Source organism: Neurospora crassa, linkage group I (genome assembly GCF_000182925.2).
Source record: "Neurospora crassa OR74A linkage group I, whole genome shotgun sequence".
NCBI lineage: Eukaryota > Fungi > Ascomycota > Sordariomycetes > Sordariales > Sordariaceae > Neurospora > Neurospora crassa.
In genome coordinates this window covers 3,222,526-3,250,294 of record NC_026501.1, presented here as the reverse complement: position 1 = coordinate 3,250,294, position 27,769 = coordinate 3,222,526, and the positions used below count along the sequence as shown (strand labels likewise).

The 27,769-nt window shown below is 53.3% G+C and overlaps 10 protein-coding genes across 11 annotated transcripts; 4 read left to right on the top strand and 6 right to left on the bottom strand.

The window, feature by feature from the left end:
• The first annotated feature begins 768 nt into the window (after window positions 1–768).
• On the top strand, window positions 769–3,985 carry NCU02701 (dipeptidyl peptidase). The gene is made up of 7 exons (XM_960381.3): window positions 769–1,319; window positions 1,489–2,507; window positions 2,570–2,597; window positions 2,651–2,703; window positions 2,760–2,885; window positions 2,942–3,445; window positions 3,505–3,985. Exons 1-7 carry the CDS (start codon window positions 1,003–1,005, stop codon window positions 3,768–3,770), a joined length of 2,313 nt encoding a protein of 770 aa, XP_965474.3. The 5' UTR covers window positions 769–1,002; the 3' UTR covers window positions 3,771–3,985.
• Window positions 3,896–5,294, bottom strand: NCU02700 (hypothetical protein). The gene has a single exon (XM_960380.2). The coding sequence runs from the start codon at window positions 5,203–5,205 to the stop codon at window positions 3,982–3,984; it is 1,224 nt and encodes a 407-aa protein (XP_965473.1). The 5' UTR covers window positions 5,206–5,294; the 3' UTR covers window positions 3,896–3,981.
• Window positions 5,295–6,901: 1,607 nt separating this feature from the next.
• On the bottom strand, window positions 6,902–10,900 carry NCU02699 (zinc finger protein). Its single transcript, XM_960379.3, has 4 exons — window positions 9,279–10,900; window positions 8,341–9,045; window positions 8,151–8,291; window positions 6,902–8,087 (listed from the first exon to the last, which is right to left on the bottom strand). The coding sequence occupies exons 1-4, from the start codon at window positions 10,216–10,218 to the stop codon at window positions 7,741–7,743; spliced, it is 2,133 nt and encodes a 710-aa protein (XP_965472.3). The 5' UTR covers window positions 10,219–10,900; the 3' UTR covers window positions 6,902–7,740.
• A 309-nt stretch (window positions 10,901–11,209) lies between these two features.
• Window positions 11,210–11,768, bottom strand: NCU02698 (hypothetical protein; the record flags this gene model as incomplete). Its single annotated transcript, XM_960378.1, has 3 exons — window positions 11,210–11,376; window positions 11,448–11,575; window positions 11,761–11,768. 3 exons carry the CDS (start codon window positions 11,766–11,768, stop codon window positions 11,210–11,212), a joined length of 303 nt encoding a protein of 100 aa, XP_965471.1.
• A 119-nt stretch (window positions 11,769–11,887) lies between these two features.
• Window positions 11,888–13,832, top strand: NCU02697. 2 transcript variants are annotated; one of them, XM_011394703.1, is made up of 3 exons: window positions 11,888–12,037; window positions 12,095–13,185; window positions 13,445–13,832. In XM_011394703.1, the coding sequence occupies exons 2-3, from the start codon at window positions 12,844–12,846 to the stop codon at window positions 13,601–13,603; spliced, it is 501 nt and encodes a 166-aa protein (XP_011393005.1). In that variant the 5' UTR covers window positions 11,888–12,037; window positions 12,095–12,843; the 3' UTR covers window positions 13,604–13,832. The 2 variants fall into 2 exon arrangements, with proteins under 2 accessions (XP_011393005.1, XP_011393006.1); XM_011394704.1 differs by having other exon boundaries at window positions 11,888–13,185.
• Window positions 13,786–18,005, bottom strand: NCU02696 (pre-mRNA-processing ATP-dependent RNA helicase prp-5). The gene is made up of 3 exons (XM_960376.2): window positions 17,567–18,005; window positions 17,132–17,485; window positions 13,786–17,058 (listed from the first exon to the last, which is right to left on the bottom strand). Exons 1-3 carry the CDS (start codon window positions 17,705–17,707, stop codon window positions 13,969–13,971), a joined length of 3,585 nt encoding a protein of 1,194 aa, XP_965469.1. The 5' UTR covers window positions 17,708–18,005; the 3' UTR covers window positions 13,786–13,968.
• Window positions 18,006–18,633: 628 nt separating this feature from the next.
• On the top strand, window positions 18,634–22,735 carry NCU02695 (hypothetical protein). Its single transcript, XM_960375.3, has 3 exons — window positions 18,634–19,640; window positions 19,760–20,065; window positions 20,198–22,735. The coding sequence occupies exons 1-3, from the start codon at window positions 19,056–19,058 to the stop codon at window positions 20,279–20,281; spliced, it is 975 nt and encodes a 324-aa protein (XP_965468.1). The 5' UTR covers window positions 18,634–19,055; the 3' UTR covers window positions 20,282–22,735.
• Window positions 20,429–22,871, bottom strand: NCU02694 (hypothetical protein). The gene has a single exon (XM_960374.2). The coding sequence runs from the start codon at window positions 22,578–22,580 to the stop codon at window positions 20,766–20,768; it is 1,815 nt and encodes a 604-aa protein (XP_965467.2). The 5' UTR covers window positions 22,581–22,871; the 3' UTR covers window positions 20,429–20,765.
• A 694-nt stretch (window positions 22,872–23,565) lies between these two features.
• Window positions 23,566–25,388, top strand: NCU02693 (C-3 sterol dehydrogenase/C-4 decarboxylase). Its single transcript, XM_960373.3, has 2 exons — window positions 23,566–24,248; window positions 24,325–25,388. Exons 1-2 carry the CDS (start codon window positions 23,766–23,768, stop codon window positions 24,958–24,960), a joined length of 1,119 nt encoding a protein of 372 aa, XP_965466.1. The 5' UTR covers window positions 23,566–23,765; the 3' UTR covers window positions 24,961–25,388.
• Window positions 25,306–27,088, bottom strand: NCU02692 (hypothetical protein). The gene has a single exon (XM_960372.2). The coding sequence runs from the start codon at window positions 27,025–27,027 to the stop codon at window positions 25,495–25,497; it is 1,533 nt and encodes a 510-aa protein (XP_965465.1). The 5' UTR covers window positions 27,028–27,088; the 3' UTR covers window positions 25,306–25,494.
• Window positions 27,089–27,769: the final 681 nt, after the last annotated feature.

The following is a 27,769-nucleotide window of genomic DNA, read 5'->3' as shown; positions in this document are numbered from 1 at the left end:
ACACTCTCGGTGGCTGATTGAGGCTCGACGGAAGCCTGTCCGGAAGAAATTGTTGGATTTTTTCCCCCTCAACAAGCACGACATTGAAGGCTTCCGCAGTTTCAGGCAAAGGCCAGCGACCCGTCCCGTTCCGGAATTCCGCTTGTAAGCTATAAGTAACACTTTGTACCTGACGTGGATATTTTGGTCTCGTCACGCCGCTGCCGAGAGGATAAGACTGCGTCTGAAGGCACAGAAGATCCTTCCTCTCCGAGACCCTCTTCGGTGATGCAAGAACGGTGATCGACGTTGAGGTTTTCCACTTGCTTCGAAACATCTGCCCATCTGCCCCTCCAGTCCCGCAGAATTTTCCTTGGGAGTCACGGAATGTTGCCGTGTTGTACTCACACGCTAAATTTTTTGTAGTGCAGTGTACAGCCTGCGTGGGGGTCATCGTTTCTTGAGGTTCTTTGGAGTCCCGCCCTTGCTGACGCTGTGGGACTTCAGGTTGCAACTGAAGCTCTATAAAATCCAATCCCAATCCAACATCAACTTGGCAAGAGGATGGGTCGTTGGCTTGTTGCCTCCGTCTAATTCGGAGCGCCGCGGACGGTCGCGGAGTGATCCGGCACGTCATGTCCCAGGTTGTGTCAGTTGTCAGCACATGCCCTGTGGCTGGTGAAGAAGTGAAAGTACAAGCACAGAAGAGGCTGGAACCTGATGTTCTCACTCGCTGCTTCAGCTCTCTTTACCCCGCTCTAACAAAGTCAGTCGGCTACTTTCACCAGTCGCACAGTGTGGGGAACAAACGGCCAGCCAGTTGGAAAGTCGGCTGGTAACGGTTCAGGCAAGTGCGCAGGGATGTTTATCGGGCGCTCTATCGAACGATAACGAAGAGAGGCTTGTTTGTAGACGGAAGGTGCGTAACACTGTTGGAGAAGCCGTGACTTGCATTGGCTCAACTGGAGAGATTGGGTTCGTCTCGTCTTATTTGCTTGGTTGCTTAGCTGGCCTCAAAGTCAGATGCGCTTCTCTCAACCCCTCAGATCTCAAAGTTTGAGATTATCGTCGATTTTGGCCCAGCCAGCCCGACGTGCATCTGCCTTTCCCAGGAATAGACTCACCACCACCGCTACAGGCTACGGTAACTCTATTCCTCAGCTGTGCCTGAATCGCAACTTCAGTCTCAGTGTCAGTCTCCGCAGTTCCCTCACTATGGACGCTCAAGAACTCTCGCAGTACCTGGCGGATGCCCCGCCTTCGGTCGTCAGGCTCGAGGTCGAGAAGCATTTTGACGCCCTGACAGACAAGCAGAAGCGCTATGCTCACTTTATCAGCAAGTAAGTGCAGGTAGCTCCAGTTGCACACTACATGCAGCTTTGATGTGGACTCCTGGGAGTTGGCGTGTTTACAAACCCCCTTTTTCTACCCTCTCGGATCCCTATACCCTCCACATCATCACCATCGTCACCCGCCGTGTCTCGCTAACACAAGTCTACCTGAACTTAGGGCTTCCTTTGCTGGTAACCGCATCGTGCTGCGCCAGGTCTCCCCCGAGTCTGAGTCCATCTATGATTTCATCATTGCTCTGCACAAGGCCTCTGGAGGCGACTGGAAGGCTCTGGCTGAGAAGGCCGGCGTTGATGAGGCCGGCTTGAACGCCTTCCTCCAGTATGCTGCACAATTCCTCGGCAACAGCGGAAACTATAAGAGCTTTGGTGACTCCAAGTTTATTCCCCGCTGCGATGAGAATGTCTTTGCTTCCCTGGCTTCCACTTCTCCCGAGGCCGAGAAGCATTACAAGGCCACCAACGGTGCTATCTTCTCGACTGACAAGCCCGGCCTTCTGCACCTTGGCTTTACGGATCAAGGTCACCTGACCACTTACTACCCCGACTCTCCTGATATCACCAAGGATGAGATCGATGCTGTTGCTAAGTGGATGCAGAAGGCCGGCTTGCTTCCTGAAAACACCAGGTTGCGCAAGACCAAGGACGGGATCTTTGAGCTTCTGATTGCTTCTGCCGTTACTTCCATCCCCAGCGAGGGTGGTGACATTGGCAAGGATTCCGAGTACAAGATCACCGAGGGCCCTCTTGAGGGTAAGACCGTCAAATTAGTTTATGGCGACTATGCGGCCGAGATGAAGGCTATTACCGAGTACACCAAGAAGGCAGCCGAGAACGCGGAGAACGAGACTCAACAAAAGATGCATACCGCTTATGCCAAGTCCTTCGAGGAAGGCTCTCTTGAAGCCTTCAAGGACTCCCAGAGATACTGGATCCGCGATCAAGGTCCCATGGTTGAGTGCAACATCGGCTTCATCGAGACCTACCGCGACCCGGCTGGTGTTCGTGGTGAGTGGGAGGGCTTCGCAGCAGTTGTTAACCAGGAAAGGACACGTGCTTTCGGAGAGCTGGTCAGGTCTGCACCTAGTTTGATCCCTCTGTTGCCGTGGTCCAAGGAGTTCGAGAAGGACAAGTTCCTCTCTCCTGATTTCACCTCTCTTGAGGTTTTGACCTTCTGCGGTATGTAACACAATGCGAAAAGGAGCGTAATGATGAATTGAAGCACTAAACAATCGGAACAGGGTCTGGTATCCCTGCTGGTATCAACATGTATGTGGTCACGGGAGATTTAAAGCCTCAGAGTGGTACTAACACCCTTGTAGCCCCAACTACGACGATATCAGGCAACAGGAAGGCTTCAAGAACGTCAGTTTGGGTAAGTTCTGGGTTTTACCTTAATCAGAAGAGCCGCGTTGTCTGACCAAATTCTAGGTAACGTCTTGAGCGCCAAGGCTCCTGATGAGAAGATTCCCTTCATTGCCGATAGTGATCTCGAGGTTTACAAGAAGTATCGTGATGCCGCCTTTGAGGTCCAGGTCGGACTTCATGAGCTTACTGGTATGGCAGTATCTGTCCCTTCACCGCTGAGGGTTTGACGACTGACAGAGAGTTAGGTCACGGCTGTGGAAAGCTTCTGCAGGAGACCTCTCCTGGAGAGTACAACTTCGACCACACTAACCCACCCATTAGCCCCGTGACCGGTAAGCCTGTGACGACCTGGTACAAGCCCGGTCAAACATGGGGTTCCGTATTCGGTGGCCTTGCTGGCGCTTACGAAGAATGCCGTGCTGAGCTTGTTGCGATGCACTTGAGCTGCGAATTCCAGGCTCTCAAGATTTTCGGCTTCGGTGACGGAACTGTTGATATGGATGGCGAGGCTGGTGATGTTCTATATGCATCCTACCTTAGCATGGCACGGGCTGGTCTCACTTCGGTCGAGTTCTGGGACCCCAAGAGCCAGAAGTGGGGACAGCCTCATTGCCAGGCTCGCTTTGCCATTCTCAAGTCTTTTCTTCAGGCAGAGGATGACTTCTGCAAGCTTGAGTATGAGAAGGAGGATCTATCCGACTTGAAGATCAAGCTTGATCGCTCCAAGATTCTAACCAGCGGTAGAAAGGGTAAGTCAGTTCCCGTTGGTGGTGAGATAAAGGACGTTATCGGCTAACTATTAGCGCAGCTGTGGGAGATTTCCTCCAGAAGATCCACATCTACAAGTCAACCGCTGATGTCGAAAATGGTACCAAGTTCTTCACCGATATGTCCGGTGTCGGCTTGGAATACTGGGGAACCAAGGTCCGCGATGTCGTCCTGAAGAACAAGCAGCCCAGAAAGGTGTTCGTCCAGGCCAACACTTATCTGGACGAGGCTACTGGCAAGGTTAGTCTCAAGCACTACGATGCCACGCCTGAGGGTATCATCCAGAGCTGGGCGGATAGGGAATAGCTGTATGGATTTGCGAATAAGGTCAAGGCTCTATTGTGATTGAGCAAATGCAATTGGAGCCATTCACGAGACATCCATCCATAAACAATGTAAGCTATCAGCCTTGCACGTCGATTGAAACAGGATTCGCAAACACATTAAGTCGTATTCTTTGACACGGCTCACTTGACAAGCCACGACATACAGCTGAAAGAACTTGAAATGCCGCCCTTCACGCTACCAAACCCCCCTTCTTTTCCCGCCCCTTCGCAACCCATTCCAGAAACAGTGTCACATCCTTGGCTATCTGTCCCGGTACCGCCATGGTCTGCACCCATCCAGGAAGCGAGCCTCGAGCGTCCGATGCCGTGGCCATGAGCCATTCAATCTGTGCCTGGTTGTCGTTCTCTGTTGTTGGTAACTTCCTGATTCGCTCGACACTGACATACGACCCCTTTATGGAATCTTTCCGAAACGGATCCTCTTCCTTGTTGCTGCTTTTTCCCTTGATGGGACTTGCCGCAGTAGTAGTAAAGTTCTCAACGTCTGATACCGGAATGCTGATGACCAGAATCTCGTCACAGTCTGCAGCAGCACCTCCAGCTTCCCGAGGGAGCAGCGAACAGGTGACTTGCAACACTGTAAACACCCGGTCCTTGAGTAATGGCTTAATCCCAATTTTGTGCCTCGCCTCCACCAATTTCATTGTAGGATTTCCGTACCTATCCCCGTGCTCATCTTCAAGTGTTAGACCAGCAACATCGTAGTCCTGCAACACTCTTGCCCCCACAATGCTCGGGGTAAACGCCTCCTCGCACTCGACGTGCTTGTCCTTGAAGCAAGTGACAAACTCGCCCCAGCTAGCTGACCCGTCGCCGGGGACATTTGAGTCTCGGTGCACGCTGCGCCGGCAGGCCCATGTCTCGGGATCATCCGTATTGCTGGTGGCAAGGCCGGCCGAGCGCTCGATGGCGCGCAGCTCGGGTGCGGAGAGGGTGCGTTCGTAGAGAGACACTACTGTGTTGCCATTGTCGTCTACCTTTGATGACTTTGTTTTCAAAGGTTTCCACTCGCTTCGCGCGGTGCCAGATTCGGTAGTAGGTTGATGAGGTCTGTTGGAAGGTTTAGGCGCCACGGAATCGATGAAGGGGACTGCCTCCCTCAAGAGGGCCGTCAGAAAAGGAATCAACTCGCGCGGTGAAGTGCCTGGGGGTGGGAGATGAGCGGCTGTTATGCCACGAAGGCGGAGGAAAGGGGCGCCTAGTTCTGCGGCGGTCACCATGACCAGGTCGGAGCCGGCTAAAGTACGTCCATCGAAACTGGGACTGATCAAGTTGGTGTGTGAATCCGGCTCTCGTGAGTTTCTGGCGTCCATTTCTTCAGATGGAACCAATACCTTGGACCGGTAGGCGGGGCCGCCGGTGAAGAAGGGGTAGGGCATGCCTGCGATCGACATTGTTGCTATCGATGAAGGTTCTTTATGAAATTTGTGAAGGTGGGTTGGGTGTGGTGATGGGTATAAGTTGGTATTAATTACAAGTTTCCCTTCCGGACGGAATGAGGGGTGGATCACGACTTATATATGCTTTGTTATTCCCCTAATCTTGGCACGGTTGCCCGTTTGGGTACTGCCGTTTCGTGGTTGGTACCGGAACGGGAAGCGAGAAGGTTCGGGGCCGTGCCGCATCGCCGTGGTGGCGGCCCAAGTCCGGGAATAAATCGGCACTCTTGCGCTCTTCTCCAACACAATCCTCTGCTCAGCCCGGGACACGTGCCGGGCTTGAACCCACAATAATGTCAGAGGCGTCTATCTGCGTGGCTGTTGCTTGATCACGGAACCGCTGATCATTAGCTGTTTCGAACAATTACTGTTTCCAAGCCACGCTTGCTGTGACAATGATCCTTCCTTCCAGGTTTAGTCGCAGCAAGCAAGCAGTGCCGATACTTAGGCAGCAGGATAAGTTCGAGTTCACGGTGTGAACCGCTTCGCTTGACTCGTCGACATGTATGGATATCGCATTGTGCGTACGTAAGAATGACGAGTGTCCAAAGAATATCTGAGTCTCCAGAGGTTATAGAGAGCCGACCTAACCGATCAAAAAAGGTTGATTGATTTCAATGATAACAATGAATTGCCACATGCGAATGCCAAAAGCTACCACATTGAGAATAGTCTCGATGAGTTGGTTTTTGATGATCAAAGAGCGAGTGAAAGTACCTTGCATTGAGGGTTCAGACACAGCCGACGACACGAAACAGATGCTCATCATTGGGGTTTCCAGACAAGTGGTTATTATGCCGTCACTCTTATATATCCTATACGAGCATGAACCATTGATGTTAGTAGGTAATCATTTTTTCGATAAGCGTTTGTACGTTATCTTGCTGGTCTACCCTAGAAGTGCCTATCTACTGTACTATCCACAGAGCTGGATATAGTGTACCTACCCCAGTTTCCCAGCATCTTCAAAACACAACTTTCCCATATTGATATCCCAGACATTCAATTTTGGATGTATTTCTTGACTCCACATTTCCATGCTCGTTTCGTTCACTCTTCCATCCTATCCACGTAACCCAGGCCCTTTCCTCTCCTCGCTTCCTATTCCCCGTCCCAAGCAGCTTCCTCCTCTTGATTTATTATAGCTACAGCCGTCCAAAAGTACGAGTCTCACCCCCATATTGACTACTTGTATATATATGTATAAACAGCAACAGCAGCCGCAACCACCTCCTCGGCCTCCTTCCCCTCGTTACTCGAGCATGTGTTGTCGGCTATCTTGCTGACCTCTCCATCATCGGAGCTGGTACTGCCGCAGTCGCCACAGCCTTTTGCCTTTGCGCATGTCAGTATTCTCGCCAGTGGAGGAGACCTCGGTGCAACAGTCGGAACATTCGAACTTGGGTTTTGGTTGACCACACATTTTGAGGAATTGTGTGGACTGCTGCAAATATTGGGTTGTCTGTTGTGAAGGTTGATGTTTCTCAATGGATGGGTTTACCTAAGTGTTGTTGCTGATGAATGCTGTCGATGATACTTCCGAAAATACCACACCACTTATCTCGGTCGATTTTATATATCTTTCGAAAATTGGAGGACGCCGGAAGCTGGTTACATCTGAGCACGATGGGCAACATGCTTAAGGTATCACGGCTGTCTAATCTGTCCACGTCAATTAAAACGGCGTCAAACTACCGAGGCTTTGTGCCCACCGTACTATCAAACAGGGCTATGAAGTCGTGATCTGGGTGGTATCTCTATGTGACTGTCAAGATCCATACAATCATGAAGAATTTGATCATGTAAAGAACTAGTATCCGAGTGTCAAGCACCACATCAAGAATAACACGTTTTCAGCAATATGTTTTCAAAGAGTTCGAAGACGATGCCACCGAAGAGAACAACAATCCTTGACAAATAGGGGAGAAACGATTGGTTGTTTTGGGGTATCTTTTCTCTCAACTTCTCCCACTCACTCACTGCCATCCCATTCCTCCTTTGTCACCGCGACACTACACCTTACGCCCTGCGCAAGGGTTGTAGTCAGCAGTGTACAAGGGACGCCACGTCCTCCTCCACTCCACTCGTTGCCTCTGTGCTCGTCGTAAGTTTTACCACCAGCCCAGCTAAATTTGATTTGAACCGAAGCAAAACCTCATGACAGCCTCCTAGATAATCCAGTGTTAAAAGCCCCTGAGTAGGGCAATGCCAAAAGAGCGAAGAGAAGGTGAAGAAGAAGAAAAAGAAGAAGAAAATAGAAAAAGAAAACAAAAAAAGGAAAAAAAAAAAGCAAACGAAACGGAACTTTTCCACGCCGCTTTGTAGTCCATTCGCCAATTGCGCCTTGCTCAAGTGAGCCGAAGAGTTTAGCACCTGTCAACCCACATCTGACCTGAGTACACCATGCAAAGGACAGGCCCGATTAGAATCACTAAAACGCCGGGAACACCGGAGCTCGAGAAGATGTGATCCTGCTTTCGTGGTCGCTTCTCAATGGCTCCCCTCATCACCAATCTCAGCAGACTCATCTCTGAATACTGTAGGATCTGCTGATCCTTCTTTCAATGGGAAATCAAAGTCAGCGGGCAGCGGAAGTTGGCTAGTGTAGATGTCTACCACTCGGCCATCGACGACATCCTTCTGGTGCGTCTTCATGTGACGACGGAGCTGATCCTGGCGGTGAAAGTTGCGACAGCAACCGCGCACATTGCAATTGAAACGACCCTTGACCTCGTGGGTACGCTTGTGCTTGGACAAGTTTGAAGATTCGCTGAACTTCTTGCCGCAGATGGGGCATTGGAGCGGCTTCTCGCCTGAATGGACGCGCATGTGCATTGCTGACAGAATGCCGGTCAGAATAATGGGTAGGCAAGATTGAGTGCTCCTGTGAATAAACTTACTGAGGGCACTAGGATATCTGAAGGTCTTGAAGCAGATGTTGCATTCCAGCGGCTTTTGATCAGAGTGGATGTACATGTGCTGAGTCAAAGCCTGCTTTGCCGAGAATCCTTTGTGGCAAATCTTGCAGACATGCGGTTTATCTGTACTCGTTAGAGATGATCGTAAACAGCGAGGCGCATAAGCACTTACGACCAATATGCGTTTGCATATGCCTCTCGATCTTGCTCCTCTGTGGGAAGCCATGCACGCCAGGGTGGCTTCGGGGACAGTCGTCCCAGGCGCAGAGAAACCCATAATTCCCCTTGGATGCATGCTTGATATGTACATTCGAAACGTGGTCAAATAGATCCCCCGCCTCTGTGAAAGTTTGGGCACAAAGCTTACCACTGTCCTCCCGCCATAGGCACTTGTGTTCGTCATTATCTCCATCCATGTTGTCACTGTAGCTGGTTTCCGACGTATCTGCGGATGAGCTGCGTGTATGGGAGGGTGATTGAGCCCGCGTCTTTGCCTCCGACACCGGTGTTAGCGGAGAAGGCGTGTTCATGGATGCTCCCGAATCAGATGTGTCGAGAGGAGTGGCTGGAGACGAGGATAAGGCTTCGGTTGCTGCCAATGTTCTGCTACTCCGCACACCTCCAGAGCCAGGGATCAAGTTAGGTAAAGCGAGCTGGCCGTTACTGTTGTTGCTTTTGCTGGGCTCGGTATTCGTGAAATATGGCCTATGTTGTGTGTTGAAGTGCCTGATATACGCCTCGGGATCACTCGCCTCAAACCCACATTGCTGCAAGGCTTGACCTGCCTCAAAATTGCTAGCCACAGAGCTGTACTGACCAAACTGGGCGGCGTTGAAAGACACAGGGATATGGCAGTTGGGATAATTCTGGGGATCGTCTAGCAGACAGGGCCGGGTGCAATTTGAGGACTCTCCATCTCCGTGAGCTGACAACAGATGACTCGTGATATTACCTAACGGGTTCGGAAGCCAGCTTGGCGACAGCAGAGATGTCTGCTGGGTATTTCGAGAAAGACTTTGATTCATGCCGTTTATGACTTGGTTCACTAAACCAGCGCGGACGAGTTAACACAGACAGACAAGAGGAAAACGGAAGATAATGGCGGCTTACTATTCTGGTTAAGACCATTGAGGCTATTTAAGTGATTGGGGTTGTTCATGCCATTCATGTTGTTAATGTTGCTCATGCCACCCATGCCGTTCATGTTACCCATGCTGCCGATGTCGTTCATATGGTTCATGTTACCCAAATTCGCCATACTGCCCATGCCACACATACTGTTCATGCCGCCCATGCTGCTAAAGTTGAAGCTCTGAGTGAGCATGTCAGACCCATGATTAATGGATAAGAGCGCGGCGGCGCCGTCGACAAGATCGGAGGGGAAAGCCATGGAACGTTCGGGGCAGCTTTGGTCCACGCAGACGTCCTCGCCGTTGGCACACGCAATGTTAGTGCATTTGCCAGTCATGGCACACTCGCTATCGCAGCAACTGTCCTCGGCATTAGACTGGCAATCCTCTCCGCACTCTTGCATTGATTGCTGGCTCTGATGACCCTGCCATTGAGACCAGGCACCGAATTGCTGCATGGGCATAAAATCGTTTGATGGTAGGTTGTGGGCGAATAGGTCGACATGAGGAGTATCAAGCAAAGCATCCTGGCCATTTACGTATCGCCGTGACCAGTGGCCGAGTGAATTGGCTGTAAGTCCACGGTGGTTCGGGAATTGAGAGCCACCCTGATAGAGGCCAAGGACTTCGCAGTGATCAACACATAGATCATCGTGGGATTCGTAGCCGACGGTGGTGTTTGTGGGTATGCGAGAGCCATCGTTTGCCGTTGAAGGAGATATCTGGTGTGTCGCATCGGAGGAGAGCGGTGTATGCCGTTGACGGGAAGAGTCCATCAAGTACTGAAAACGGAGGTCGAGAGAACCGTGATGGCCATGGTTGTGGCTCTGGGTCTGGCTCTGAGTCTGGTTGTGATTTGCAGGCCGGTGGCCGAAGTGGCCGTCCATGTCGCTCCGGCAATCGTAATGGTCAGGGCGCATAGCAGCGTGCTTCGGAATTTGGTAAAGTCAGGGGAGTCCGGGAAACGTCATCGATATCAGAATCAGAGAGAGTGCTGAAGAGACTGTCGCTCCGGGGGTATCTCGCACCAATGTTTGGTGTCTTTCCACCTCGTCGCCCAGAACAAGGAAAAAATGAAAAGAAAAAAAAACAGCAAGGCGACGTGATGGTGGTGTGAGACTGAAGGCAGTTGGAAAATCAAATACTGTACGGCAAGATAATCCGACCGTGTTGGTAGTAGCGAGGAGGGGACTGGCTAGCGGCTACCGTATGGGGTTCTAGTATGGAGACCTGAGAGACCTGAGAGACCTGAGAGATCTGAGTGAACGAGAGCGGCTCCGGTCCGGATGGGAGAAAGCTTGGTCAGCCCCGAATCTAAGCGGCGAGCACGGCGATCCGACGGAGAAAGAATGGGTTTTTGTGGACGAGCGCCGGAGAGAATTGAGCGGAAGCAGTGCCGGGCTCGCCAGTCTGGATTCTTGGGTCGAGTCAGACGGGTGACGGTGGTCTGAGTGTCGAGGGAGAACAGCTGGATGAGTGGAAGGTGGCAGTGGATCGAAATGTTATGGCAAGCTGCTCGTGGGTGAGAACCTTGATGGCCTTGGGTCTCTGGGCCCTGCTTCTGGCTGGGGCAACCGGCGAGGGGTGCGTGCGTCTTGACGTCCTCTGGTTTTTTTCTGGGGTCGACCTTAGGTAAGGTACCTAGGGTTCAGGTTTACCTAGGGTTCAGGTTTGGTGCGTAGGGCGGCAGTTGAGCTTGGACCGACGCGAACTGAGCATGAGGGCACCATCAAGGTACCTCTACCGTAGACTCGTAAGGTAGTGAGGGGGAGTCGAAATGCGAAATGGTGGAACAATATGGAAGGCGCGACCTGTGATGCTCAATTGCTCTGTCCAGGGCAGGTACGCTTTTTTTGCTGCATCAATTTTTTTTCTCGCGCTGGGAGCGGAGTTCGGCCCAGAAAAATGCTGTCACCGACGTGGGGCTCTCTTCTCGACCTTCCTCCGGCTACCAAAGTGCGCACCCTGCCCTTGCCTTTCGCACTCACCATCCTGCATCCTCGCTGACTGGCTGCTTCCATTTGCCAAGGCAGTGTTCGACAGCGAGGTCTCGCGGCTAGAGGCACCCAGGAACCGCACTGCAGAATATTCGGTTGGCAAACGGTTTCATCCTTCCAACCCATCTCTCTTGCGCGGATGATGTACTAACCAAAGGAGAGGAGACCAACATGGGATGTTTCTACGGGGCGGGCTGCTATGGTGCTCACAAGGGCAGTACCGCAGCCCTCGTCTCGAAGATGCACGTAAAAGACTACCGGGAGGGCAGCATGCAGTAGACTGTTATGATACGTAGTGTGGTGATGCCGAGTGTCTACATACAAACTCTTTTGCCCAATGGAAACCTGAACGGGTATCCGAAATCATCAAATCATCCCATGTCGGATTCAAATGCACGGCAGAATGCCTTCGCGGCTCAGCCCGTCATGCGAAACGTTGGTTAAAGTAGTGGAGGTGTTCCATACCTTCCCATTCAGACCTTCCACTTTGCAATGGGAAAGCGGGGGCCCACCAAGTGAAGTGGGGGAACCAATGTCTGTGCGCAAAAGGGCCCTTGAAAACCAACTCACAACGGATTGAATCTTGGCGGCCCTTTGCCCGTCAGGTCAACAAGATCGACTGTCACTTCGAGTATTCTACCGCTCAACTTAGTCTCGCTCGATTCGATTTTGTTCAGACGTATACAAGGCCGGGACTATCTGACTGTCAGATGCAAGATTCGACAGGGGCTTTGGCCAATCTGTTAGTGAGCTGATGCGGCCATCGCCAAGTTCCATACCTAATCACGGTCTGTCCCAGCATCGAAGTTCGAAACGTCCTTCTTTCACTTTCTTTACGGCGTAGTGAAATGATCGAGGGCCTACCATTACTATCTTATCATCACTATATCATCATCTCGGCCAAGCATGTGAGCCTTGCCATCACTTCTCTCTAGCTTCGTCAGCTCCTACATCAAATCGCTGCGGCATCGATAGCGATCACTGCCCCTACGACTTGACCTTTCATAGGCCAAATAGCCGGCTGCAGCTTAAGCTACAGCAACGGGTTGTTTTCTTACAAACTATAATTGTACAGCCCTCCATATCATCACTCAGGGACAGACCAACTTTGCTGAAATATAGCAACAGGTTGTCATGTTGCTCAAGGTACTGATCGGCCCTTGAGAGTTTCGATTGTGGCTGGCCAGGTTATTTGATCCCATTCTTGGCTCAGGGCCGTGTGACGCTCGGAATACTAAGGCAATAAATACTAAGACCACCAAGACCGCTATCGAAGAGCCAACCTCGACCGTCCGTTGCCCGCATTTCACACTTTCACTTCTATGATTCCCCTCGCGCCACGACTCTCAAAAGAATTACATTATCCATCCAGATACTTGAAATCTTCAACTGGACACAACTAGCAATTGCCCATAGTGAAAGCGGGGCGTGATCAGCTCCTCCGATTCCCGCAATTCCGCACCGCGAATCCTAAACGAACACCTGTCTAGTGCAATCTTGCGCTGAACTGAAGGGCATCACTATCATTAAGATCAAGATAAAGAAGAGATGGGAAGTTGTTTCAGCAAGGGATCCGGCTCCGGAAGTGGCAGCGGCGGGAACTTCCGAGGCGAAGGCCACGTTTTAGGTGGCGGCGGCAGTAACCCGGCGGCGGCGGTGGCGGCGCGTCCGGCACCGGCATCATCAACGAGCGGCGGTGGCGGTTACGGAACCGTCAACGCACCCGCTTCTTCTTCTGTTCCACCAAATGTGACAACGGGAAGGACAACCGGCGGTAGTGTGAGTGGCGGCAGGACTCTCGGGGGCGCATCCGAAGGACCGCGAGCAGGAGAAGCAGGAACAGAAGGCGGAAGCGATGACCCCAAGAGCAAAGCTGCGCAGGCTGCTATGGTACGTTCCGATTTCCGTCAAGTCCCCATCGATCCATCTTATTTCATTTCATCCTTCCTACCTAGTATCCCATCCCACCCTGTTTGGTTCGTCCGTGGTTCCTTGTCCGTTCATCTTCACTTTTCATTCTATATATAACAAGAGAAAAATCAATGTACAAGTACACCGCAAACGAGTCACGAGGAAGCTACAACTTACCCACTCACCACTTACCATTCAATAAACCTATGCACACATTGACAAACAAACAAACAAACAGGCTCGGTTTCAAAGAGATCAAGGGTCAGGTGCCGACCTCTCCAAGAAGCTGCGAGCGCAAAAGGGCATGACGCGCGATGCGCTTCTCAAAGAGGAGAGTGAGCGGGAAAGAGCGCGAAGGGCGGCTGATCAAGCGGCGGAGGCGAGGAGTTATAATTAAGGTGGTTCTTTGACGGTGCGCGACTGATTTTGCGGAAGGGATAGTTCAAGTTGATTGGGAGTTTGGATCGCTTTGAAAGTGGGTGGTGCTTATAGTGGTTGACGATGGCTCGTTTGGGTGTTGCCCCAAGCATGAACAGCACGCTTTTTTTTTCACTCTCATACGCAAATTGTGATTATTGTGAGTAGAACACTGGACGTATCAATCTATAATGCATCTATGAACAACTACCTGATCGTAGATATACTATATCGCCAACCACCACCTCTTCGCACGTGTGTACATGTCACCCTAATCAGGTAAAAACCCCGTCAAGTGAGAAGCTGACCTTTACACTTGAAACACCCACTATGGTCCCCAGACAATCATGTAATCGTATACCTACCGCTAGCAGGAGCACGGCTCTCAGCATCCGCCGCCGCCATCGTGCCCTCTCTAAGCAGACGAGTAAGCTCCGACAGCGCGTTGCCAACGACAACTTCGGTATCACCCTCAATGAGAATGTACAGCTTTGGTTCTTGACCCGGACCTGGCTCCTTTCCAGGAGCATAGTAGTTGCCCTTTGTGGTGATCGACGTTCCCGTGGCTTCGAGGATCTTGGCAACGTTGGTGCGGTTGGTGACAGCCCAACGAGCCTTCTGGGGGAAGTCGTTGATCTCGAGAGTTGCGTGGAACGCGCCCGCGTCGGGACCCTTGTTGTCAATGGGCTGGCCAGGCCGGAGCTGACCGGCCCGGGCGAGACGTGCGTTGATCTCGCTGATGGCGGACGCCGCCTTGTCGAGAGCCCCTCCGCTCTTGCCGCTGCTTGCGTGATGCCCGGCCTTGACGGCACCCGCAGGGATGGCGTGCTTGTCCTCGGTCTCCGCCTTGGAGGCATCGCGTGACACAATGGCAGATACAGCGGACTGGATGGCAACCTTGGTCTTGTCCTTCTTCTCGCCATCTTCTGCAGGAGCGTCTTCTTTGACATCGTCCTCTTCGCCTTCCGCCTTGTGGGTCTTGCGTTCACGCATGCGAGCGGCCTCACGGTCTTTATCGAGCTTCTCAAGGCCTTTGCCGCCAAACCCACTGGCATCCTTGGCTTTACCAGCCTTAACCTTCTCCTTCCATGCTTTGCGCATTTCATTCAGCCGGTCTGGAACGGGCTGGCCACTCTGCTCCAACGCTTTGGCAATGCCAGATGCGCAATTCTCCTGCTCTTCGGTTATAAAGGTGACTGCCGTACCCGTGTTACCAGCGCGTCCAGTACGCCCAGCGCGGTGGACGTAGTCTTCCAAGTGATTAGGGGCATCGTAGTTGATGACGAGCTTTAACTGCTTGACATCCAGGCCACGGGCCGCAATCGAGGTTGCAATGAGGATGGGGCACACACCCTTCTTGAAATCAGATATGGTCGAGTTTCGGTCCTCTTGGTCTTTACCTCCATGGATAGACATGCAACCGTAGCCGCGCCGTAAGAGTTCGCGTAATAGATCGTCAGCCTTTTCTTGCCTCTCCACAAAGATCAAGGAACGGACATCGTCGTCGTCCGCATAAAGCTCTCCAAGGAGTTCTAGCAGACGGTTGAACTTCTTACCCTCGTCCATGACCTCAACGATCTGTGTGATCTCGGGTGCTACGACACTGCGCCCACCCACAGTAATCTCGACAGGGTCGCGCAGGACCTTCTTGGTTAACGCGTCGATAATCCTGGGCATGGTTGCAGAAAAGAGGATGGTCTGGCGATCTGGGCGGACGTTGTTGAAGATTTTCATGACCTGGGGTTCAAAGCCCATGTCGAACATTCGATCAGCCTCGTCAAGGACTAGATAAGTAGCACGCTTGAGGTTTGTTACACGTCCTCCATTGGCCGCAAGAAGATCGATTAGACGACCTGGTGTGGCTACAATGATCTCAGCACCGCGCTTCAACTCGGCGATCTGGTCCTTGATGGCGTTTCCACCATAAGCAGCGACAACGCGAAGCTTCAGAGCCTTTGCAAACGGTTGCAAGTCCGAGTAAATTTGCGTACAGAGTTCTCTGGTCGGGGTCATGATAAGCGCAATGGCACCATCGTCGCCGGTAACGGGGTCTTGATCTTTGACATGGCGGAGCATCGGCAGGGCAAAAGCCATTGTCTTACCAGATCCCGTCTTTGCAACGCCAATCACGTCACGCCCTGACATGATGACAGGCAGAGCTTGCATCTGAATCGGCGTAGGCTTTTCAAACCCAAGGCTCTCAATGGTATCGAGAATAGGACGGGTGAGGCCGCACTGAGACCACTTCTGAACGGGCTTGGGGATGTTCTTCCCGGACACTTTGATGCCATCAAGCTCCAATCGCAACTCAGCCAGTTCTTCTTCGCTCATGTGACTTAACTCATACGGCTCAACCCAGAAGTTCTTCCGAATAGGATTCAGGTCGAGCTTGCTGTAGTCGATCGTGGGGATATCCTTCTTCTTCTTTTTGGAAGCCATGGCGAGAATGGAAGTGGGGTCGGTCCCATCTGCCTCATAGCCGTAGTCATCATCACTGAAGTAGGCCTCAGGCGGAATATTGCCGTTCTTCTTTTCGGTCAGCGTATCGGCTTTAGAGTGCGACTCCTCGCCAGAGGCTGTCTGCTCAAGTCCAGCCATGAAGGCATCGAGTGGGTCGACTTCGTCGTCTACATCCATCGCTGTCGGATTTTGCGCCACAGGCTCGGTTGCAACCTCGATATTAGAAGGGGCACTGTCGATTTCCATAGCCATGCTCTCTTTCTGAATTTGCTCCTCACGCCGCTCGCGCAGCAACCGTTGGGCTTCAGCGCGGTCCTCCTCGGTGCCGGCAAGGAGTACGTCGAAATCTTTCTCCGCGTCTTCCGCCACGTCGTCGTCCGCGTATGGGGTATCGTCAGCATTCTCGAGGGCCAGGTCAGGGAGTTTGACAAGCTTGCGCTTGATGATTTCTTCATCTCCCATGTCAATCTTCCGTTTAGCTGTCGTTTTAAGGGCATCGGCGGATTTGTTGAACCCGAAAGTACTGATAGGCCTCCCAGTTTGCAGTAAGCCTGCTTTGCCCGATGCGGCACCCTTCCCCTGGCCAGCTATACTCGCCGCCGCCGCCACCGGGGCACCTACTTTCACATCACCTAGCTTCACGTCGCCTAACCTTACCGGGGAACTGGCACGTGCTGGTTTAGCATTCCGCGCAATGGCTTTGGGATCAAACTTGCCGACATAGGGGGCAGGGCTTGCTGGGGACTCGGCGGCTGCCGGGCTCGCAGGCGCAGGACTGTTGGTACCACTGCCGACTACGGCGCCGCTGGCTCTCTGATCCATCTCCATGAAGAGTTTCCTAGTGAGCCCAGCGGTAACGTCTGCTTCCTTTGCCTCCTTGAGAGCGTGCTTTTGCTTCATCGCTTGCAGCTTTCGTAGTCGTTCAGCCTTTTTCTCCGCCTCTGTTTGCGGTTGGGTTGGTGTAGACTTAGCTGGCTACAGAATGCAGTTGCGTCAGTGAACGGTCCGGAAAAGGGGATACTTGTATGTAGGGTCCTCCAAAACGTACCTCGTTTTCTTTGGCTGTTGTGTTGCCTGGCTTCGGCTGGTCGCGTGCTCGAACGTCATCACGACGATGTGAGGATGATTCAGCAGTGCCTTCACGACGCACTCGGGCCCGATCACGCGAATCGTCTCGCCGAGGGCGGTACTCTCGGTCCGGATCCCGACTTCGGTCCCTACGCCGGTCTGGGGAACGAAGCCTGTCTAGGCCTCTATCGCGTGACCGACGGCGGTCACCATCACGACGTGAGCCGCGATAGTAGTCGTCATCTCGGCGGTCTATAGATCGATCCCTACGGCGATAAGAGTCGCGGTCCCTTCCATCTCGTCCGCGGTCGCGATCCCGGTCGCGATATCGGCGCTGCATGAATATCACACGTGTCAGCCATTGGGGTTCTCGGGAGCAGCACGACACCGGGAGTCGGGGAGACGGTCGACTTACGTCTATGGGGCTGCGAGAACGGCGGCGGTGGTCGACAGGGCCATCGCGACGGTCGCGGTCACGGCGGTCGTCGTCTTTTCGTTTTCTCGCAGAGAGACTTCCTGCAGGAGATGGTGAGCGCGAGTCCCTGAGCCGAGCCATACTGCTGGAAGTAACGTTGGCTCAGCAATGTCACTGATGGTGAGAGGTACTTCGAGTCGCGTGGTATGCACAGTTAGCGAGTCAGAGGGTCTTTGCGCACTCGGCTGCCCTCCGTCGTGTTCGATCCGGCCGATGGTATGAGCGTCAGTTCCAAGGTCGGAAAGGCGTTGTGCGGCGGTGCGGCCAGAAACTGTAAAGATGCGAGACGGGCTGTGGAGAAGGAAGCGAAGAGGCAACTAAGCGTTGGGTTCCGTCAAGGCGGAAGTTGAAAGTTTGTAGTTTGCAAGCCCAAGCCGGGAATGGGCTGCTGAGTGCAGTGGCCACCCCGGGGAAGGCCTTCTGCGGCTGCCTGGGCTTCGCTTGTGGTTCCACCTGCCAATGGAAGCGCCAAGCCCAGCGGGTGCTGCAACTCCCAAACTCCCAAGGGACCGTGCGCTTGCCCGCCTGTGTGGTATAAGAAATACATATACGCAACTGTAAATCACACGGGTATCTCTTCCAAGTAAAGGTACCTTGTCAGCATGTAAAGTTTCGCGCAGATACGAAGCCTACTTGCTGCCGAGTACATCTCATTTACTCTTCGACCTCCGTCTGTGTGTATCGTATAACTTATTAGTAGACTGAGCTTAAGCGGAGGTGTCTCTTCTTAAGGATGAAGCTCGCGCTGAGGTAGGGGTCTCCACTGGTGCCATGGAGGTCAAACCTGTGGAGCTTGATCTGGGTATTGGATGTGACGTATATTACCTGTAACTTTACTGTCTTGTCGTAGTATGTCTACGTTGACGAGGGCACGACCTTCAAGTACCTCAAGCCAGAGAAATACATATTTTGCGTGAACGAAGGTCAAAATACAGCTCCTGTCGAACAAAAACGGTCCGTACCTTATGACTAGTACCATTCCTCTTGAGACGGGGTTTTCCATTTCTGGAAGCCCACGAGATCGGACCACGCTTAGGGTAAGTAACTGAAGCAGCATCCGGTACCTGTCCCCTTGCGTACCGCTACACCTAGTACCCACTTAGGTAGTGTACACTACGCATACACTACGCATACACTACGCCTGCAAGTCTCGACATCCACAAGTGCCTGGGCACGAGCCCTCCCCTCCGCAGGTCTGCCGTGCGGGCTCCATCCTGCGTAAAACTGATCTTCCCCGACCCACTCCAGCTTCCCGCTTGGACAGGGCTCTCGGCTGTCACTATTGCTTCACTCTTCCCTTCCACTTCCAACTTGTGCAATTGGCCCCGCATCAAGACACGTTCCTGCTTGACCTGCGCCGCGACAGCTTCTCCCCTCTTCCCTCCCACCATTTCCCACCCCGACCTCACTGTCGCCGCCACAGTCCAAGATGTTCTCGCAGATTGCGCTCGCGACGGCTCGTCAGCTGCGCGCTGGCACCACGCTGGTCGTTCGTACTGCCGTGGCTGCGTCCACCAGCTCGACCACCCGCTCCGCTGCTCCCAGCTTCCTTCGCCGCAGCGGCGTCGTCTTTCAGCAGCGCGGTTATGCCCTAACTCGCGCCAAGAAAACCGCCGCCGAATCGGACGATACTGCTGCTACGGCCACCAAGACCAACAAGACTCGTCCCGCCGCCGCAAAGTCCAAGAAGTCGGCCGCTGAGGGCGCTACAGGAGCCGGCGCAAGGGCAAAGACGCCCAGAGCCAAGAAGGAGGCTGCGCCCAAGAAGCCCAAGGCGCCCAAGAAGAAGGCACCGCTGACGGACGAGCAGAAGAAGAAGCTCAGGATCAGACTGTTGAAGCAGCGGGCGCTGTTCAAAGAAGATCCCAAAACCCACCGAGTTCCTGCTTGGTCCGCGTACATCAGTGAGCACATGAAGGACGTCTTGAAAGAAGGCGATGATATCGCGACGCGGAGAGGGTACTTTAAAACGTTGGCTGCACAGTGGAAGGAGCTGTCGGACGCTGAAAAAGCCGTAAGTTTGCCCCATGGAGCTCCATCCCGTGATGTTCCTCTGCCGCCCTTCAGCTACTTCTCAAGTTTGTACCATACTTCGTCCTGTTCCTTTGCTGACTGCGATCTTTCTGTACACAGCGCTACCAAGCCAAGGCCGACAAGGCTCACCAGGATGGCGTGGCTACGCGGGCAGCGTGGGTACTCACCAAGACACCCATGGAGATCGAGGACGCCAATTATGCCCGTCATGCGCTGAAGCGCCTCGGTGTCACTTCGGTCGTCCATCCTATCCCCGATGACCGGCGCCCAAAGCGCCTAAGGAGTGCCTTTTTGTTCTTTTGCATGTCGCGCCAAAAGGACGCCCTCTATGCTGGCAAGCCCCTACCGGAAATAGCGAAGGCTTTGTCCGAGGAGTGGAAGTCCATGGACGATGCGGCAAAACAGGTAGGTCTTTTCAATCCTTCCTCGTCATCCATTTCCCTCTTGTCCATCGTAGTGCGACAGGTTCTTGCCCCGTTCGCAACGACGTTCTTGCCTGACTTGATCACCGTGTTAACAACCGTATGCTTCACCCAGCCTTACGTCGACAACGCTGCAGTCGATAAGGAGAGATACCTCAGTGAGAGAGCTGCTGCCGCCGCCGCTCATGCTGCCGCTTGAGTGTGGTTATCACGCCCCTCGACGCCCCTTTTCCGGTTCGGTTCATGTGAATTTATATGGGCTCCGAGCGACCTCCATGAGCTTCGTTCGTCACACAATTAGCCGGCTCGTTGCCGATGCTCCGTCGCACTCTGTTGTTCGAGTGGCACCGAAATGTATTTGTAAGGTTGTTGGGGAAGCGAGGCGAATCATCGGATAATCTTTATGGATCAATAAAGGAACGAATGTGGGTGTCCAACTAGGAACCCAAATAAAGAAGGGACCAGAAGTACACTGCATCGCAAAGCCTCAAGTTCATGTACACGAAGAGTAGTCATGGGCCAAATTCAAGTTTGGTTACCCCCCAATATCACTGATACCAGGGGCTGTAGGTTGTTAAACGCCCGCAACTCATCAGCTGAGCCCGCAACTCCCAGCTTCGGTCCACTTTGAACCAGGACCAGTTTCCCACGCCCATTCAAATCTGCCACAACAACCTAGAGCCCTACCTCGCACTCAACGTGCCCACCCCCGTGGCCATTACAGACCGCGACCTAGCTTCCATCCTAATGACCACCTCCCCGTCCCCATCCACCCATTCCGTCCCTGTATACAGCACCTCCCGCTTGCTAATTATGTACAAGACAAGGTATAGGTGACCAACCACCGCGCCCCAGCAATACAATCTCAAACGAGTGAACGCTTCATCCCGCGTGCACCAGACCCCCCAGCCCGCCGCCCCGCTACCCAGGTAGTCCGCTAGAAAAAGCCAGCACGACTCCTTGAGCTCGCGGCCCCATGACGTGCAGTCCACCAGCCAGTAGCCCCGCTCGTAAGGGCGCGTGGCGCGTGTCCGGAGTGAGGGCTGGAATCGTTTGGGGAGTTTCAGGTCGATGGCGAGCTTGGCGAGGACGGGGGTCATCAATGAGAGATCGTTTTCTGCTTCTCCTTCTCCTTTCTCCTTTGAAAAAGAAGATGAGAGATCGAATACGTGATCGGACGTTGGAGGGCAGGGCGAATGGAGCTCGAGGACCGACGAGAGGCGGGCGCTTCGTGAGGCGATCTGGTTGGATTTGATAGCGTCTTGTCGGGGGCCGATATCACTGGAAGAGCGGACGAGGGGCTTTCCGGAGCTTGAGATTGGGTTTGCGGAAGATGAGGGGACGGACAAAAACGTCAATGAAGCGGGCGTAGCTGATCGTGATGATGGTGCTGGTGCTGGCGCTGGCTCGGGACATGTGCGGCGACACTTGATTGGTGGCGGTTCGGATTCGGTACGGGATGACGATAGGCATTGCTTGGATAAGTCTTGTTTGCAAAGGATGGTGTCGGTGGCTGGAACTTGCTCTTGGACCGCAGGCTGTGATGATGCTATCGTGAAGTCGCTGTCTCGGGAGGAGGGAGACGGCCCATGCTGGACGGGTCGGCGGCGCTTGTTGTTGGCGTTTATCACTGGCGAGAGAGGTATAAACTTTCCTCGGGGATCTGCTGGTGTTTGGCGTCTGGGAGAATATTCTGTGATTGACATGCGCCTAGCGAGTTGACGACATGATAAATCCCTTTCTGATGGCGCAGCAACATGAGGTTTCTTGGCCCTATTGATCAGTGAACTGAGGGTCCTTTGAGTACCGCCTTCCGCCGCATGTTCCTGGCTATTCCCTTGTAAAGAAGAATCCGGTGGTAAGAGCGCTATGTGAGGCTCACCGCTAGCCACCTGTCGCCGCTGCGAGATATGGCTGATGGTGGGGAATGTCGAGTATCCCTCATGCTGACTCTGGATCCGGGCGGCTGTTGGTTGCTGTCCACTCGGGGCCCTCTCTATGACTGGCGACAGAAACTGACTGGAATCACCAGGATGTAGATAGTCCTCTAACAGCCTTGTCGGTGTGCAAAACTGAGACAAAGTCACATTATTGTCTGGCAGTGAATCTTGAACAACGCTTGCAGGAGGTTGCCATGAAACCTGTGAGTATTGGCTAGGCTCATCGTGCCTCATCCGCAAGCTGGGCGATGCTAAATTGTTCGCGGCATCGCGCCACGATAACACCGGTGTTTCGACAAATCCTGCTACTTCAGACGACCGAAGGATCTGATCCGGTTGCGTGGAGGGTCCTAGGGAGCCATTTCCAACGGGCTGAGGCTGCACGGCGGCCTGATGAACTACGACATTTGGTGATATTGTCTTGCTGAACACGGATGTGCGCGTGGTGGGTTCAAAGTTGTTATATGCATTGGCGAGTGCTCTATAGTTGGCATCGTCTTTCGATCTGCTAGGAGCTGTGATATGGACGAGGATTTCGGTCGCGGATTTTTTGTTCATCACACTGCGTCAGGGCACCAGTTTAAGCTGTGGTTGTCGAGTGCCATGGAATGGGCTGGGCTGCGTTGCAATCGAGATATAGAAGTTGGAAGTGTGCTGGATCATGGGTTTATGGGTAAGGGTGAGACGCTGGATGGAAGGCTGTTGCCTGACAGACAGTAAAGTGTTCCAGATTCTTACGAGGTGGAAGTGAAGAGAAACGCCGTTGTGGGAGGACAACGAAAGGGAGCAAATGCGCATTGTTGACTGGCTGCACGACGGGATCTGGCAACAAAAAAAAAATGGAAAACCGCGTGCCCGTCGCATTCAGTTGGGTACCTCTATGTGCAGGCGGGATCGATAGTACTAGGTTCCACCTTTATGGCAAGGTCTCACGATGTTGGAACTTGGAAGATGGGAGAGCACGGGTCCCTGTGCGCCTTCATCCACTCAGGTCCACTGCGAGCCGCACCCCGTCGACCTTGATGGACAACAGGGGTCCTTCATTTTGCCCTTCTGTAGGTTCCGCCCAAAATCCAGCCTCTTAAAAAGGGGTCACGATGTTTTCCACAGGCGTGTCGCCGTGTCGTACCTCACTGGCTGTCAAGAGCTAGGTACAGTAATTTCCCCTGAAAGTGCATGTAATCCGGGCCAGGGGTTTATATGCATCTAGAGGCACATATGCACTAGCAGGCACATGCCAAGTCTTTTTGCTCCCTTAGTATGAAAATTTCAGAGGTTCAGAGAGTGCTAGCTTGCCTATAAAGTCCTAAAAGGCCCTGAAAAAGGTGTTCCAAATAGTGCATATTACACCGAAATGGCCGGCCGTTTCACATACAGGGGCATTCAAGCACTTATGCGATTTCCCATACCAACTAATTGCGGCCGCCAATTTCTACGCATCTAGAGGGCTTTATGCATTATCAGGTGCATGCACTTTGAGGGGAAATTACTGTAAGTGGCGTGCTTGGAGCCGAGACGCGGAGCCAGAGACACAGTGGCATGTCCCTGATAGGTTGCAATTTGTAGCTCAAAATGGCATCCTTGTCCCCCGGCTTCGAAGATATCCTACCCATGATCCCACGTCCCTTGCTCTAGAACTAGACAGTTTCCCAATTGACCCTCCTTCAGTCCATCTTTCCTGCCTTTCTCCCAACGCTCCAATCCATTGCTCTTCCCTTGTCGATACCCCGCATACATCCCACGATGGCCTCAGAAAAGAAGCCGGAGCTTGGCTCCGTCATGGTGATTGGCGGCTGTGGCTTCCTCGGTCACCACGTTGTCCGCGTGCTCCTCCGCGACTACATCTGCTCCGTTTCCGTCATCGACCTACGCTGCACGCGGAACCGGCGACCCGAGTCGGATGGCGTCCAATACTTCGAGGCCGACATCACAGACCCCGCCAGGCTCGAAACCATCTTCAACCAGGTCAAGCCCCAGGTCGTCATCCACACCGCGTCGCCTGCCGCCCAGTCCAACGACAGCGTCTCTCATGCGCTGTTCAAGAAGGTCAACGTCGACGGCACCGCCGCCATCATCAAGGCGTGTCAGCAGACGGGCGTTACCGCCCTCGTCTACACCAGTTCCGCCAGTGTGATGAGTGATAACAAGTCCGACCTCATCAATGCGGACGAACGTTGGCCCGTCATCCGTGGAGCCCAGCAGAGCGAGTACTATTCGGAGACAAAGGTACCCTCCTACTTCCCCTCTCTCCCATATCCCCCAAGAGTGATGCATCCCAAAACTAACCTCCCCCTCCCTCCAGGCCGCCGCCGAAGAACTGGTCCTCCAGGCCAACCGTTCCGCTGCCGCCCCTTCCCTGCTCACCTGCTCCATCCGTCCCTCAGGCATCATGGGCGAAGGCGACACCATGACGCTGTACCACCTAATCAAACTGTACCAGAACGGCAAGACCTCGGTTCAAGTCGGCGACAACGATAACCTCTTCGACTTCACCTACGTCGAGAACGTAGCGCACGGTCACTTGTTGGCCGCCGTCGCCCTCCTCCAAACCTCCAAGCTCAAGATCGCCCCACTAGACCATGAGCGCGTCGATGGCGAGGCCTTCATCATTACCAACGACTCGCCCGTGTACTTTTGGGATTTCTGCCGGGCTGTGTGGAACGCTGCGGGATCTCCCCATGGGACTGAGCACGTGTGGGTTTTGCCGCGCGATGTTGGTATTGTGCTGGGCTTTTTGTCGGAAGTCTTCTTTGGGATCATTCGCAAGCCGCCGACGTTTAATAGGCAGCGCATCATTTATAGCTGCATGACGAGGTACTACGATATTTCCAAGGCTAAGAAGCGGTTGGGATATAAGCCGCTGGTGCCATTGGATGAGGCGGTGAAGAGGTCGGTTAAGTGGACGCTGGAGCAGCAGAAGGGGGAGAAGTTGCAATAGGTATAGCAGGCCTTGAATGTGGAAGGGATAAAGGGTGTGGTGGTGGTGGTGGTGAAAGAAGCAAACATCGACGGAAGGCATGATAACTGTATATGAAACATTGGACAAGCGCTGATGAGGCGAAATAAGTCGGGCCTTGCGTGCTGGAACGCGCCGTACTATCTGTCCCGCTGTATAATAATATCTAATGACGACATTTGGATGACGGACGACGAGGCATGCCTCTCTCAGACATGTTGGCCGGATGAAGGGGTGAGCTGGATATTGATCCACGGACAGATGCTAAACATGTCACGCGAAGCTACGAAACTCCTTCAACAAAGCCCAGACTGAACAGTATGATGCCGGTGCGTGTACGTAGTTTCTAGATTAGGTCTGTTACCGGTCCATAAGTGACTAACAGAAGCATTCCGATCTTGATCGCTCGCTAAACTTAATTCTCTTGCTAATCCCATACACCATGATACCCTAACGCCATGCTATCCCCTTCGTAGGCCACTTCAATTCCTTCATATGTCTTAGGAAATGTCAAGTTCAGCGCTTGGCTCCTTTCCTGCCTGTCGTCCTCTCGATCTTATCTCTTCCAGGCGTGTACGGCGCTGCAATACCAACCAATCTCTGCGATTGTTCATTTCGTCCTAGTGTTGGAAATTGTCCTTGTCCTTGCCCTTGCCCTTGTCCCTGTCCCAATGTCTCCCCTGGTGACTGCTGCGCTTCTGTTCCAGCCGTGGTCGCCATCGTTGTCGTTGGTGGCGTAGAGGTCCGGTCTGTTGTTGCCGTGGTATCTCCCATGGCATAACCACTTCCATTACCAACGCTAACAACGCCCCCTCCTGGTGCTGCTCCTGCTGCCGCCGCCGCTGTCCCTCTGAATTCATATACTCCCCCGACACTAAGAACCGCAGGTACCCCCAGCGTAGGCGCCGTCAATTGCTCGCGGTGCAGCTTATCAAGCGACTCGCCTACGATGGCGTACTGGGCCCAGTTGATGGGCGGACAGCGGACAACCGTTTGCGGCTTGGGAAGGGAGCGCCAGGTTTTGGAGAGGCCCTGTGGCGGTTTTGTTGTTGTTGTTGTTGTTGTTGTCTTGCTGACGCGGTCTTTCCTCTTTGGTACATTGCGTCTGCTGTTGTTGCTGTTACAATTATGGGTAGATGTGGGTGAGGTATTCCCAGCGCCGGCGCCGGCGCCGGACATGGATATATCGCCGTCTGGGTCGTGCGGTAATCCCGAACTCGATGGGACCGCTGCTCCATCATATTCGCCATCATCGCCATCATCTTCGCCATCAACACTGTCTCCTTCTGAGTTCATATCCTCATCCCCATCCTCATCCCCATCGTCATCCCCATCGTCATCCCCATCGTCATCCCCATCGTCATCATTGTCGTCATCGTTACTACTACCATCACCAGTAGGTCCAGGCCCATTAAGCAACGGATCACCATCCATCCCAATCCTCCCCGCCGCCAAGTCAGCAACGAACGCCCCTGGGTCCGAAAGTGCAGCAGCTTTGGCTCGGTTCAGCGCCTGTATGTCTGCCGTGGCTCGCTGGCGCTGCAGCTGCAAGATGGTGATGGCGCTCTTGAGCGCTAGCACGTCCGGGTTGTCGTCGAAGGCTATGGGTTGCGGTGGCGGCGGAGGAATGCCGACTTGGTCTACTTGTGAGTGCGTGAATGTGGGTCGCCCTCGGGCGAAGCTGGGGATGTTGTTGTTGTCATTGTTGTTATTACCATTATTGTTAGTGCTTGTGAAGGGTGGCGTCAGTGAGTGTGATGATGTTGATGCTGATGATGAAAAAGTTGTATGTTGTTGACGGTGACGATGGCGATGTGCTTGTTCATGAATTGGACCATCTCCATGGCCATCGGGACCGGACAACCGTGCCGATTCCTGAGTCGGGGTGATGGGGCTAACGGGCGGGCGGGTCGGTGAGGGCGCATTTTGTGGGGTCTCCGCATCAGGGGCTCCGACATCCCCGGCAGTGCCGCTCGAGCCGATCGGGCTGGTGGTCCCGGCGTCCGGGGAGACGCGGGTGGTTATTGTGAGGCCCGGCATGAAACCCATTGGACGAGTGCACGATTGCGCCCAGAAAGATATGTCTGTGTGTGAATCCGCCCCTTTTCTTATGCTAGAAGATCGGGAAAAAAAAAAGGGGGGGGGGGGGGGGGGGTGAGGGGCGGCGGGGGGCTCAACCGCAACAATCAATCAGTCTGGCGCGACTAGTGTAAATGAGTAGTAGCCTTGCCGGCTGCCAGGAACTTCAGTCCTTGCTGAGAACACCGGAATGGAAGTCGCCGGGTGTTGTGCAAGTTCTGTTCAGTTCCCTTGTTGTAATAACTATTATGAAGCGGTTGGCTCAAGTTGGATCATCCGTTCATCATTGCAGCAAAACAGGCAGCTGCACCCTTGTCGACGGGCGTTGTGATGTTTATAGGCGACAGTGGCCAATCCCTGCGCACGGAGCAGTGAAGTCGGGAGGTTTGTTGGAGAAGATGCTACAGTAAGTATGCTGCGTTGAGTCTATCTGATTATGTAATCTTCCATTTCGGGAAGGCTTCGCTTTTGCCCCGTAAGTATAGTCCCTACTATAGGTGACTCCGTCCAGGTCTTGGCGCGATGAGTTTGTTTTCCTCGGGGAACAATCTCCAGTTACTTACCTTATGATGAGTCCGACGACTCCTGTCTACCTATGTAGGTAACTACTATGTACGGTTCTGCCTATACTATCTGATCCAGCCGGTAGTCGACGGACAGTATCACCGCATGCAACGGGTGAACCGCACGAGACATTGTTGACCGTTGGCCT

Excerpts from the sequence above, each read along its gene's own strand:
- NCU02701 (XM_960381.3), top strand. The coding sequence starts at position 1,003 with ATGCGCTTCTCTCAACCCCTCAGATCTCAAAGTTTGAGATTATCGTCG. Across the intron at positions 2,704-2,759 it reads CTTCAAGAACGTCAGTTTGG|GTAACGTCTTGAGCGCCAAG; the intron begins GTAAGTTCTGGG and ends ACCAAATTCTAG. Across the intron at positions 2,886-2,941 it reads CGGACTTCATGAGCTTACTG|GTCACGGCTGTGGAAAGCTT; the intron begins GTATGGCAGTAT and ends ACAGAGAGTTAG.
- NCU02700 (XM_960380.2), bottom strand. The coding sequence starts at position 5,205 with ATGTCGATCGCAGGCATGCCCTACCCCTTCTTCACCGGCGGCCCCGCC.
- NCU02699 (XM_960379.3), bottom strand. The coding sequence starts at position 10,218 with ATGCGCCCTGACCATTACGATTGCCGGAGCGACATGGACGGCCACTTC. Across the intron at positions 9,046-9,278 it reads CAATGGTCTTAACCAGAATA|ACGATCCCCAGAATTATCCC; the intron begins GTAAGCCGCCAT and ends CCTGTCTGCTAG. Across the intron at positions 8,292-8,340 it reads TATGCAAACGCATATTGGTC|ATAAACCGCATGTCTGCAAG; the intron begins GTAAGTGCTTAT and ends TAACGAGTACAG.
- NCU02697 (XM_011394703.1), top strand. The coding sequence starts at position 12,844 with ATGGGAAGTTGTTTCAGCAAGGGATCCGGCTCCGGAAGTGGCAGCGGC. Across the intron at positions 13,186-13,444 it reads AAGCTGCGCAGGCTGCTATG|GCTCGGTTTCAAAGAGATCA; the intron begins GTACGTTCCGAT and ends ACAAACAAACAG.
- NCU02696 (XM_960376.2), bottom strand. The coding sequence starts at position 17,707 with ATGGCTCGGCTCAGGGACTCGCGCTCACCATCTCCTGCAGGAAGTCTC. Across the intron at positions 17,486-17,566 it reads GTTCTCGCAGCCCCATAGAC|CGCCGATATCGCGACCGGGA; the intron begins GTAAGTCGACCG and ends ATATTCATGCAG. Across the intron at positions 17,059-17,131 it reads CAACAGCCAAAGAAAACGAG|CCAGCTAAGTCTACACCAAC; the intron begins GTACGTTTTGGA and ends TGCATTCTGTAG.
- NCU02695 (XM_960375.3), top strand. The coding sequence starts at position 19,056 with ATGTTCTCGCAGATTGCGCTCGCGACGGCTCGTCAGCTGCGCGCTGGC. Across the intron at positions 19,641-19,759 it reads TGTCGGACGCTGAAAAAGCC|CGCTACCAAGCCAAGGCCGA; the intron begins GTAAGTTTGCCC and ends TTCTGTACACAG. Across the intron at positions 20,066-20,197 it reads TGGACGATGCGGCAAAACAG|CCTTACGTCGACAACGCTGC; the intron begins GTAGGTCTTTTC and ends TGCTTCACCCAG.
- NCU02694 (XM_960374.2), bottom strand. The coding sequence starts at position 22,580 with ATGAACAAAAAATCCGCGACCGAAATCCTCGTCCATATCACAGCTCCT.
- NCU02693 (XM_960373.3), top strand. The coding sequence starts at position 23,766 with ATGGCCTCAGAAAAGAAGCCGGAGCTTGGCTCCGTCATGGTGATTGGC. Across the intron at positions 24,249-24,324 it reads AGTACTATTCGGAGACAAAG|GCCGCCGCCGAAGAACTGGT; the intron begins GTACCCTCCTAC and ends CCCTCCCTCCAG.
- NCU02692 (XM_960372.2), bottom strand. The coding sequence starts at position 27,027 with ATGGGTTTCATGCCGGGCCTCACAATAACCACCCGCGTCTCCCCGGAC.